General features: G+C 42.6%; 1 protein-coding gene across 1 annotated transcript in view; it reads left to right on the top strand.

The window, feature by feature from the left end:
- Window positions 1–507: 507 nt before the first annotated feature.
- LOC137436919 (uncharacterized) overlaps window positions 508–13,341 on the top strand; it is a 114,731-nt gene continuing 101,897 nt past the window's right edge. The window contains exons 1-3 of the mRNA XM_068131154.2: window positions 508–531; window positions 1,174–1,206; window positions 2,459–2,512. Coding sequence (XP_067987255.2) covers window positions 1,186–1,206; window positions 2,459–2,512 — 75 coding nt within the window. The 5' untranslated portion in view covers window positions 508–531; window positions 1,174–1,185. The remainder of the gene's footprint in view (window positions 532–1,173; window positions 1,207–2,458; window positions 2,513–13,341) is intronic.

Below are 13,341 nucleotides of genomic sequence, written 5' to 3'. Positions count from 1 at the left end.
TCACCGATACATTCAACCCTAAAAATGGCCGAATTTTTTATTACCCACCTCAATCCCCCACCGAGAACATTCTTCTTCTCTCCCATCCCCTTAATTCGATTTCCTTTGACCCCTTTCCATATTTCTCCCACATTTCCCTCTTCGACCCCTTATACTTTCCTTAATTTAAATTTTCTCAACTTGGCTCTCCACTCTTCATGTGTTTGTAATAAATAGGTGGTCCCGAATCAGTTAAGAATATACTTATGTAATATGTATTATGGTTTTGCTTGTCTCTTGATGATGTCATAGTTTGTTGTAGCTCATTACTGTTTCTCTGTCTCCTATCACTGTACCTCACCAAGGGCGGCATGGACAAAAGGTAAATGCACCATTCATGCAATCTTAATAACTCAACAATATTTTTGTGTCAATGAAATGTATCATATATGAAAATGTTTGATTCAAATTGCTTCTGAATTATTCCTGAATGAAAATGTTTGATTCAAATCACTGCAGGGACAAAAAGGTGAAAATGGAGCCATTCCACAGGTGAGAGCATACCCATCCGTAGACAAACTGCCATTTGAGCAACAACTCACTTCCATCATGTTAGGATTTGAAATAAAATGCATGATAAACCTGTTACTGCAGACAAGTATAAGCCAGTCCAGAGGGATACTTTTTATGGTTGAAATATAAAAGTGACTAAAAGATGGAATGTTAAAATGTTATCCTTGTTCGGTTAAGTTGGGATTGAGAAATTATTCCTGCCCCCCAAATCCCTCCACCCCCCACCCCCCCACATTATATCCTTCATGGTCTTTGTCTTGGTCATGGTTATATGTTCATTATATATAATGTCTGTACCACATAGCTCTCTGATACTCTAGCAAACAATTTCAAATAAAAAAAATGTTCAATGCCCTGTTAAAGGAACAAAAACTATATATTTCTTCTTGGGAAGAGATGTGGTGGAGGTGGGGTTGGGGGCCCTACGCATCTTTCCCAACAGGGGCATCGTGCCCACCTTACTCTACATATATTTCAAATTAGTGTTTTTCAGCATGAATCCCTGTGCCTTTCGCTTTAAACAAATCATTGGAGCAAAGTCACTTCCTTCAAAATGTGTTTTCAAGAAGTTTTGTTTCGTTTACAAACCTCTTTGCCATCACCTTTCTTTTATCTTTGCAGCTTGAGGGTCTAATGGGGCCTCCAGGACCTCAGGTATGTACTGCCACAATGTTTTTGCTTCATGTATTACCACAGTATGTCAATAATAATGTAATTTAGCAAAAAATGTTTCTGCTTTTAAGGTTACAATGAGTATTTTGGCATGGCCATAATTCTTTTGAGAAAAAACGTCATTGGTCTTTCTGTGTAATATATATGGGGCTTTCTGTGAGGACTCATCCATGGTTTACCAAATGAAGACACGAGCGGAAGAAGTATTTAAGTCACAAAATAACTCTACGCAAAATTATTACAGACATGGATTGTTACCAGATGGAGTGGAGTTCCTGGTTCTAACTCACTTGCCCAATAATGTGACTTCAGTACTTCTTCCACTCAGGTCTTCAAATGTCTTTTAATGCAAAAGAACACTTTGTTGCAGTTGTAATTTGACAAGCTCAGAAGAATATTTAAATGATGGAAAAAATTGGCAGATGGGACCAGACGGACTGTAATAATTAGAGGTTGTTGGAAGGTGGTGGGAGGGTGACGAAATTGTTTCAATATGAAAAATGTGATTGCATTTTATTGTTAAAAATTTTAACTTTAACTTTGGAAAATCAATAAGAGAAACATACATGACTTCATGAAAAACATTTGTTAAAAACACTTGGATTGAAAATCTGTGCAGTGTGAAGTTTTGTTTTAATAAAAAGAAAGTTTCTGACGAAGTTTTAGGGAGAAGTGGTTGGGGGAGCTTGTGTAGGGGTTAGGGATTGACCTGTGTGCGTGTTTATTTATATCTTCAGGACAGTTTATGTTTACCCTATTTTTTTTGTACCAACATTGATTAAAGATGCAGGTGATATTGTTAAAAGTGCATATATTGTTCAAGAAAAAAAAACTTATTTAAACAATCTTGGTTTTATTTATTCAATCATATTTTCCAGAAATATATTTCCATGTAATAGAAAATTCCTACTTGTCTACATCAATTTTTTTTTCCTCTGTTATCATAAACACAGTTTTGTTATTTATTTTATCATCTCATTCGAAGAATATGGCATGTCTTTATATTATTCACTAAAGTGGCAGAAAATATACTGAAATGATTGCACATCCATTGGCTATTGAATGATTCCACAGTAGGCACTTCTACTTGGCGCTAAAGACCGGATCCATGCAGATATTTGTTAAAAATCAGTGACAATTTATGAAACAGTTTCAATGAAATCAGGTCACACATTGTTGATGGTGTCATTGAGGATGTTACTTAACAAACCCAAATGTATTTGACTTTTTTCAGGGCCCAACAGGAGAACACGGTCCAAGGGGAGACCTGGGAGAGAAAGGGGAGACAGTAAGTTGGAAATTCAGCTCATTTTTGGGAATAATCTTGCAAATTAACTACCAAAATATGAGTTTCTGGTACAATTTCAAATATATCCTATTTAAGGGACATTCAAGTATTACTTATCACAGTCTCAGCTCCGTCCGTATGCAGAACTGATTTATACTCAAAGAAAATGACTTCCAAAGTTAAAAGTACTATTTTGAATTAGTCTCGTTTGACTGTTGCATGTTGTTACACGCTGCTGATTATCCAATATGTCCTTTTTCCGCATTGAACCATGCGCTTATTTTGCAGTTTTGTATCGATTTCCAATATGTGGGTTCTGACAGAATGACCAAAGTTGTGTAGGCCTCAGTTGTTAACCCTTTCATATCTCTCTCTCTCTTCCTTCCCCTCCCCCTCCTCTTTCTCTCTTTCCCTCTTTCTCTCATTTTCTTTCTTCCTCTGTCTTTCTTTGTTTCTCTCTCTGCCTCTCACACTCCGCCCTTTACCCCCCATCATTCTCTCTCTTTCTCTCTTTTTCTCCGTCACGGTACCTCTCTCCCCCTCTTTCTTCTCTATATTGCTCAATTCATGCACATTCTAGTTTTCCTCCTTCAGTCACAAATGACTCACCTACCCTATTAGACCTCCTATTTCGACCTTCCTTATTTCCCACTGGACATGTTTCAATTCAAAATGTTCCTTCTCCTTTCTCTCCTTTTACCATTCACCAATTCCGTTCTTCTCTTTTTTCAGTTCATATCCTTTGCCCCCTTTTCTTCTCTTTATTGCCTTACCTGCATGGTTCAAAATCAAATATGTTGACTCGTAGCATTTTCAGTGCTGCTTTTCTTCGCACATTTACCTCCCCCTCACCCCACCCTGGCCATGAAATGTGGCTGCCTATTGATAATCTCAGACAATATAGACTGGCAGCTCTGCTTCAAACCTATCAATCCTAAAAAAACCACCTTTCGAGGCCATTTTTCCCCGCAAAGCTATCAATCCTAGACATCATATAATCCAAAACTCAACATCAATGGCATCTCCCACAAAGAAGAATAAGCAGAGGCCCTGCTGCTTTATCACTGTGGCCTATGCTCTTTTTTTCTGGCTTACAAAGGATCATACGAACTGATGCCTCAAATTTCCTGTCTTCTTGATTCGTATGCAGCACAAGGCTGTAGGGCTGCATCATTGGCTAAGGGCATGGCTATGCCGCTGATGCAGTGCCCTCCGCTGGTTAGGGTAGGAATTTGGAATTTGGCATTGGTGCCGCCGATAGCTTGTCTACTCTTAGCAAAGGATACTGTGAGATCCTTGATATCCACCAACGACTGCTAGCAGACGGGACGTCCAGTTTACTGTCCATCCGAGGGACACCACAGACATTAATTGATAAATCACCCTGCCAGGGAAACACCAGGATGCCAGTTTATAGTTTATAAACAAACCTAGGCGAGACAGCTTAGAGGCGAGTGTGCATATCACAATGCCTGTGATACACCAAAATGATGGTTTATAGATGGCCTGAGAATCACACCCAGGCCAGACAGCTTAGAGGTGAGAGGGCTTACCTCAAGGCTATCCTGCCAGCACTCATTGGCCTTTACATTCTCAAAAACATTAAGAGATATCAAGGGTTTTTAAAAATGAATTATAAGGGCATGAAAAGATATGGAAAAATCAACATAATTCGTGGGATTCAAATCATGGATATGACTCATTTTAGCTTTCTGAGCTATCAGCTAAAATATGGAAAACAAACAGGCCAATCAATTGTATTACTCATATATTTACTTCTCCTATTGCATTTAATTATATAGCTGCCCCTTTTTTATATCAAGGGTCTTTCAAAAAGGACTCTTCATTTTTGTTTGGTTATAATCATCGAACCATGTGATGTAGAGCGGAAGACATGGCAACACTGTGTACGTCAGAGTTGGGAGTTTATGGCATGTTGCTTACATCATCCTACCTCTTCCATTGCAGTCATAGCGTCGTACAGTGTATAATGAGGTTTTTTTTTAATTGTCAAGCGTTATTATAAGACCGAAAGTGTTGTTCAGACACAGTGAGATTTTTGTAAAATATTTAACTGCAGAAGCACACCATACAGGTCTACCATTATGACCACAACTATCAGGGATGCTTCTTCGCGGTGGTTGTACCACCCAACGCAGGTCGGGGGCCAAATCTTCCCCATTCTTCCGTGCTGCCCGGATTTGTCATGACAGCACAGTCAAGGTCAGAGAGCCGATTGGTCCCTTGCATCAGCACTTTCCCTCGTCTCTCTCTCTCTTTCTTTCTCTCTCTCTCTCTCTCTCTCTCTCTCTCTCTCTCTCTTTCCCTAACTCTGTCATGGCCCTGACTTCATGAAGGCAGGGGTACACCATCCTGGATATGGGGGATCTCTGGGTCACTCCTGTGCCTGCGGGATTGATCGGCTGTCTTTGTGCTGTGAGCTTGCTTGAAAGGACTGTACAACAACAACAACAACAACAACAATTATGACTTTGATCAAGAAATTTGAAAGTACATGTGACGTGAAGGATGTGAAATGAGTTGTTGTCAGAACAAAATCAGTTCACACAGAAGAAAGTGCCACTCATGTTCAGAAAGCGCTTGCTCGCAGCACTCACAAATCCATCAGCCATTTATCGCAGACTGTCTTTGTCTGTCTGTATCATCAACATACCGAATCGTATGATAAGACGTTAATCTCTTCCCTAACAAGATTCAAATGGAGCAAACGTAAGGGATAATAAAGATTTTGACTTTTGTGGTCAGTTCTTATGCTTCGTCGATGGACCATACTGGAGCGGACTATAAAGCAATTTCCATCTGAACAGTTACGTTAATAAGCCAAACATGCGAGTGTTGGCTACTGAAAGCCCTTATGAGATGAAAGAAACACCTCTACATCCTTTATGCTGCACCGTGTGGCGTGCACTCTCGTCTACAGGTTGTCGGCCCTGTTGTTTTTCTCGATCGGACAGTTACCTCCAACTCTTACCTTGAACTTCTACAGGATATGTTTATGCCTCATCTGGAGAATTCTAGAGTGGACCTGCAGACAACATTTTTCCTTGAATACTCATTTTGGAGATCTACCTCGGAGATTTTGCTACCTAGGAGACATGCTGAATGGAGAACGTGGATCAGACTCGGCAACGGTTGCTCGAGTGAGATGTGCATGGAAGAAGTTTCGGGAACTGAGTGGCGTGCTGATGAGGAGGGGAGTGTCGTTGAAGCTGTAGGGAAAGGTGTATGCTGCATGTGTGAGAAGTGTTATGATGTATGGGAGCGAGACATGGGTAATGAACGTAGAGCAGCAACGAAGGCTGGAAAGGGTGGAAATGCGAATGGTTCGATGGATGTGTGGAGTATCGTTGAGAGAGAGGAAGACAAATGATGAATTGCAAAAGATAATGGGAATAGGGCCTGTGATTGATGCTGTGAAGAGAAACAGGTTGAGATGTTTTGGTCACGTGTTGAGGAAGGATGAAAGTGACTGGTTGAGAAGAGTGATGGAAATGAATGTAGAAGGAAGTAGAGGACCGGGAAGACCGAGAAAGACTTGGCTAAAGGTGGTGCAAGAAGAAATGCAGGCAAGGGGTTTAACAAGGAGAGATGCAGAAAATAGGGCAAAATGGAGAACATTGTCATGGGGACCGCAAGGCTCACCCCCGCTCTAGCAGGGAAAATGGCCTTAAAATGCCTGTTGTTGTTGTTGTTTTTCGAATTTTGGAGATTAGGTCATTTCAAATCGGTATCCCAGTCGTTTTGAATATGGGTGGAGCTGTCCTCCTTACTCACGCGATCTCAATCCATGCGAATAATTTCTATAGGGATATCTGAAAAATCGATACACTATGGGAAGAACCCCCACACTATTGATGAACTGAAAAATGCAATTACTGTTGCTGTGTGGGGCATACAGTGCATTCAGAAAGTATTCAGACCCCTTCACTTTTTTCACATTATGTTATGTTGCAGCCTTATGCTGAAATCGTTTAAATTCATTTTTTTCCTCATCAATCTACACTCAATACCCGATAATGACAAAGAGAAAACAGGATTTCAGAAAGTTTTGCAAATTTAATAAAAAGAAAAAACTGAAATATCATATTGACATAAGTATTCATACCCTTTGCTATGACACTTGAAATTTAGCTCAGGTTCCTCCCATTTCTCTTGATCATCTTTGAGATGTTTCTACACCTTGATTGGAGTCCACCTGTGCTAAATTCAATTGATTGGACATGATTTGGAAAGGCACACACCTGTCTATATAAGGTCTCACAGCTGACAATGCATATCAGAGCAAAAACCAAGCCATGAGGTCGAAGGAACTGCCTGCAGAGCTCAGAGACAGGATTGTGTCGAGGCACAGATCTGGGGAAGCCTACAAAAAAATCTCTGCTGCATTGAAGATCCTCAAGAGCACAGTGGCCTCCATAATTCTGAAATGGAAGAAGTTTGGAACAACCAGGACTCTTCCTCGAGCTGGCCACTCTGCCATAAAGCCCAGATCGGTGGAGTGTTGCAGTGATGATTGTCCTTTTGGAAGTTTCTCCCATCTCCGCACAGGATCTCTGGAGCTCGGCCAGAGTGACCATCGGGTTCTTGGTCACCTCTCTTACCAAGGCCCTTCTCCCCCGATTGCTCAATTTGGCCGGGCGGCCAGCTCTAGGAAGTGTCCTGGTTGTTCCAAAACTTCTTCCATTTAAGAATTATGGAGGCCACTGTGCTCTTGGGGATCTTCAATGCAGCAGATATTTTTTTGTAGGCTTCCTCAGATCTACTGCCTCGACACATTCCTGTCCCTGAGCTCTGCAGGCAGGTCCTTCGACCTCATGGCTTGGTTTTTGCTCTGATATGCATTGTCAGCTGTGAGACCTTATATAGACAGGTGTGTGCCTTTCCAAATCATGTCCAATCAATTGAATTTACCACAGGTGGACTCCAATCAAGGTGTAGAAACATCTCAAAGATGATCAAGAGAAATGGGAGGCACCTGGGCTAAATTTCAAGTGTCATAGCAAAGGGTCTGAATACTTATGTCAATGTGATATTTCAGGTTTTTCTTTTTAATAAATTTGCAAAACTTTCTAAAATTCTGTTTTCTCTTTGTCATTATGGGGTATTGAGTGTAGATTGATGAGGGAAAAAATGAATTTAAACGATTTCAGCATAAGGCTGCAACAAAACAAAATGTGAAAAAAGTGAAGGGGTCTGAATACTTTCTGAATGCACATTAACTGTCGAAACGTTGTCGGTGATTGTACGAAATTTCGCAGTTTGTCTTGAGATGGTCGTACAAGAGGAAGGTGCACATATTGAAAATGTGTTTACATGAGAAACATCTCCTGACAACAACAACAACCTGATAACAACCTCACATCTATCACGGTTGACAATGAGACCCAAGAGTTTTTATTCAAACATATTTTTCAACAATGTAAGTAAAAAGTTTCAGAATATATGTATATTTTGAAATGTAGCGTCCTTTTTGGAAGACCCTGTGCAAAGGCAAGGCTCATGGAAGAGCCAGAACATTGAATGGATCAGCACGTAACATAACAAAAGGAACACAATATAAAGAGGGGGGAAACACCAACAACAGGGTGGAAGGACAAATAGAGGGAGACTTGGACAAATAAGGGATGTGTGAAGGAATGAGGGGCAAGGGAGGACATATGGGGTGGATAAGATGGATACAGAAGCTGGAAATATGGAAAGAGGTGGGTTTGGGAGCCGGGTTAATGGGGGTAGATGAGATCATGATTTGGGATGGTGGTTGATCTCAAATGGTGGTGATCAGCCGTCTTGCAGATGTGTAGGGAAGGATAACATTGAAGAGAATGTATAAGTTGGCTCCACGGGCCGGAAAAAGGAACAAATAAGTGAAGGCAGTCAGTGATTCTGGATTTTGAGAGTTTCACCAGAAAATAGTTGCTGGTGGACAACGTGCCCTACGCAGTAACCTGGGGGAAGAAGGGGTCAAGGCATGCAAAGACCAAGGGGTGAAGGATCTGAAAGGAGGCAGTGGAAGACAGAGAGACCATCGACCTGTTTGTGATGGGAAAGTGATAGACCAATAGACTCACCTTCATCGTGGGAGATTTCAATGACCTTTGAAGGCCTTGCTTTCCACAAGGTGTGAGGCAGGGGCACCAGCCCAGAGTTGAGAGCAGCACTCCATCAAGCTGTGGATGAATGCCGTGCAGGTGGATAGGAGTTCAGGTGTGCCATGGAAGGATTTATGACAGAGGTTTCCCAGTTGGGGATTGGCTTTGGAGGCCAACCTTGAAATGTTGTTTGCCCAAGAAATATCACGGTTGACAGTGAGACCCGGGAGTTTGAATGACCTCTTATCAATGAATGCTTGAGAAAGTAAATGGGAGGGTTTGCCAGACTGTCCTTTTCGAGAGAGATAGTGAGATTTGTCAGGATTGAAAGACGTATTCCAAGTGTTTGACCAGCTTGTGATTTTGTCAAGGTCTGAAGAGAGGGAAGAGGTCTGCCTGGCTGAAGGATGAGGGATGTAACGGCAGAGGGTGGAGTCATGAGCAAATAGATAAAGGGTTTTTTTTCCAGGGAGTCAAAGAGATCATTGATCAAGATTATGAATATGACTGGGCCCAGAAAGAACACTGCCTTGAGGCACTCTATCCTTAACAGAGAGAGGATATCAAAGGATCCGTTGAGTGCCACACGTTGGCTATGAGAGTCAAGGAAGTCAGTAAGCCACGTGTGGAGTTGGCTGTGGATGCCATAGGCAGAGACTTTGGAGAGCAATGCAAGATGACAGACTGTATCAAAAGCTCGTGATATGTCAAGAGAGACGACCCTGATCTCATGTTTGAAATCGAGGACCTCCATCCATTGTTGGGAGAGTAGAAGCAACATGTCCAACATAGAGTAACTTGGTGATCTGAGACGAGGCCGTTGGAGAAAGGAAGGATTTCCTATAAACTGCGATGATGGATTCCATCACCTTGCTAATGATTGGAAGTAAACTAATAGGTCTGTAGTTAAGGAGATGGATTTTTGTATGTTTCTTTTACAATACGATAATGTTAGCTGATTTCCAAGCAGATGAAAGATGACATAGGGCAAGTTATAGCATTAAAAGTACAGAGAGAGGATGTGCAGCAGGGCAGACTCTTAGGACACGTGAGCTGATGGAGGGGAGCATACACCAGAGACAGCCTTTAACAAGACTCCACCAGGTTTTAGATGAGAGACAAGTTTGTAAGTACAATCTTGAGGTTGGATAGATGCTGTTTTCTGGCTTTCCTGAGAGTGGACACATTGACTTCGGTTGGATTTGCTTTCCAGGAAGAGGATTCTGGGAGGGTGTGGAATTTGTCAGAATATGGGAGGGTGTGGGATGAAGGAGCACCTGAAAGGGAGTGTGAGAGGGGAAGTTTTGAGTTGGTGGGCTACAACATATTTTCTTATGTCTTGAGCCAAAAAACAATCATGATATTTTTGTTTTTAATTAAACGAATTAATTTTAACAGCATTCTAAATGCAGCTGTCATAAGCAAATATAGGGTAAATATCTTTCCCATCATTGTTTCGGATATGAAATCTTTCCTCTTCTCCAATGGCTTGATCTCTGATCATCAATTTGGATTCAGACCAGGTCATTATACTCTGGACATGCTGCTTCTGCTGTCTCAACAATGGATGGAGGTCCTCAATGTCAAACAGGAAATTAGAGCTGTCTCCCTTGACATATCACGTGCCTTCGATATGGTCTGGCACCCCGCCCTGCTCACCAATCTCCTCCTGTGGTATCCATGGAAATCTCCACACATTGCTTGGGGTGTTCCTCTCTAGTCGCAGTCAACATGTGGCCCTGAATGGGTTTCTCTCATCTCCCCTTCCTGTTCAGGCTGGAGTTCCCCAAGGCAGTGGTCTGGGCCCTGTGATTTTTCTGGTCTTCACAATGATCTCTCCGACTCTCTGGAAAATCCTCTCTATCTCTTTGCTGATGACTCCACTCTCTGCCGCTCCATTCCTCATCCCTCAGATCGGCAGTCTGCAGCCTCCTCACTCTCTGCAGACCTGGACAAAATCACAGACTGGTCAAAAAAGTGGAACATGTCTTTCAATCCTGACAAATCTCACACTCTTACTATGTCTCTCTGAAAAGACCATCTGGACAACCCTCCCATCTACTTTCTCAACAATCCTGTCCAAGAAGTTCTGTCACTCAAGCTAATGGGTCTCACAATCTGCCATGATCTTTCTTGGGAAAACCACATTTCCAAGCTGGCCTCCAAAGCCAGTCGCTGACTAGGCATCCTTCATCGTACGAACTTTTCCTTGGCACACCTGAACTCCTCACCACATACAAGGCTTTCATCCGCAGCTCAATGGAATACTGTTCTCCCCTCTGGGCTGGTGCTCCTGCCTCACACCAAGCTCGGCTTCACGCTGTTGAAACCAAAGCTTTCAGAATCATTGGAATCTCCCGCGATGAACCTGATTGTGAGGGCCTTTCACTCAGTCATCGCAGGCAGGTTGGTGGTCTTTCTGTCTTATATCGACTCCTCTCTGGCCTAGCCCTCACCTCCCCCCCCCCCCCCTCCAGCCCTGTCTGTGCTCTGTCCCCCAAATACTCCTGCAGGTCGAACAAGATCTGCCTGCAACCCTCTTCTGTTGAAACTGCCAAAATCAAGACCCTGCTCACCTTCACTCTTTCATTCTTTCTCTTTTTTCTCCCGCCTCTGGAACAAACTCCCCCACTCCCTTCAATCCCACTCCTCCCTCCAGGTCTTTAAAACAGCTTTTCACCACCATCTCTCATCTTCCCCCATCCAAAACCTTGATCATTTCTACCCCCATTAATTCACCCCAGATCCACTTTTCTAAAATACTGACTTCTTTTCTGGAAGTCCTAGCTGTGTCCATGTGCTTTTTTTTTTTTTAACTCTCCCACCCCCCACCCTCCTTACCACGCCGCCTCCCCCCAAGCCCTCTCCCTCCCACAGATCTAACGATGTCCCTGCTCTCAAATGTTGTAGTCGTGTGCTTCCCTCTCTCTCCCCATCTTGTCCCCCGCTTCCTTTATTTTGTCTTATGTGTCCGGTTTATTTTTTTTTGTCATTAATGTTAGCTCTTACACGAGCCTTGATCTTGTTAAAAAAAAATATATATAGGGACACAGGAAAAGATCATTATGCCTATCTAGTTTGCTCAGTATCTATACAGTGGCTGGCAGGATAGCCTAGATGTATGTACAATCACCTCTGAACTGTCTAACCTTGGTTCGAATCTTGGGCACAACATGATTCTCTCATGTCATTTTCAAAACACAATTATGCATGTAACCTCGCAGCATGAGAACTGCCTCCATTTATTCTCACGACCTCTCCGTATTTTTTCTAATTCCTTTTGAAACTTAACAACTTGTGGACCTTAGCATAACTATTCATCCTTTTAATTCTTTATCTTTTACAGACTTGGCATTTAATATGGAATATTTTTTTGTGGGGGTGAACTTACTTTTCAAGATGACTTGGAACCAAAAGTTCATTGGAATTATGTTGAAATTATTCTAGATTTTGTTAATGTGACCTTTAAAAGAAACAAAAACCACATTTGACATTTCGAAACAAATAAATTGATCCTTGAAAGTGATGTAAACTGATATCGAACTCAATTCACAGACAGTACTGTGTTAAACTTCTGTGCGTTTTCCAGAAGTATCTCGTTATTTTGCACATTAGCCAAAAAAAATTTCAACAAAAACAAAAGCTAAATTATGACTGGGATTACAGACAGTAAAATTACAGTTCAGTACTTCGTGTAACCCCCACGAGCATTCAGGAGAGCACGTACACGTCGAGGCATGCTGTTCACGAGATTTGCCAAGGTTTGGACAGGAATCGCTTGCCATGCAGTGACAATAGCCTGCTGCAATTCACGCACAGATGTCGGCTGCTGGTCCAAGTTGTCGATTTGACACGTTAATTCTGCCCACAAGTTCTCTATCGGATTCATATCCGGGGCATATGCTCGACACCACGGTCAGCAAGAAAGTGTTGGATCATGCGAGCACGATGAGGCCATGCATTGTCATCTTGGAAGACAAAGTTTCCTCGAAAGGCTGCACGAGCAAATCGAAGCAATGTTTTATTCCAGAATGGCCCTGTACTTGAACTGGTTCAGGTTTCCATTCAGAACAACCAGGCCAGTTTTGCCCCCTGCATGAAAAGCAGCCCAAATGGTCACCCCACCACCTCCAGCTTGGACTCTTGGCACTATACAATCTTCGTTGTGGGCTTCATGCACTTGTGTGCGCACTCGGACACGGCCATCTTGACGATAGACCAGAAATCTAGACTCGTCACTGAAGGTCACGTGAATCCAGTTTCCTGGCTGCCATTAACGGTGGTCTCTGGCCCACTGCAATCGGCGCTGGCTGTGTTATCTGGTCAGGCGTGGCTTTCTCAGGGCACGCCTGGCACGATAGCCTGCTTGAACCAGTCGTTGGTTGACTAGCCTTCTGGATACAGGCACATTTGTCAGTTGCTGCCACTCAGCCCTAAGCCGATTAGCTGACTTGGTACGGCCATTGCAGACTAACTGGTGCAGCTGGTGTTCATCTCTCCTTGTGGTTCTGCGTGGACGTCTTGGCTTCGGTATTGGAGTAGGGACACCCCTCTGAGCATTTCGTTTCAGGATCTTTGACACCTGACCTTGAGTGATGCCATACTTCCGAGCAATAGCACGCTGTTTCATGCCAGAATTTCGTAAAGACACCATTCCATGACAAACAGCATTGTCAAGTTGACGGACCATCTCCAGAGGAAACGGCAATAACTTTTGTA

Source organism: Myxine glutinosa, chromosome 1, assembly GCF_964187855.1.
Source record: "Myxine glutinosa chromosome 1, kmMyxGlut1.1, whole genome shotgun sequence".
In the NCBI taxonomy this organism is placed as follows: domain Eukaryota; kingdom Metazoa; phylum Chordata; class Myxini; order Myxiniformes; family Myxinidae; genus Myxine; species Myxine glutinosa.
This window is presented reverse-complemented; position numbering and strand designations above follow the sequence as displayed.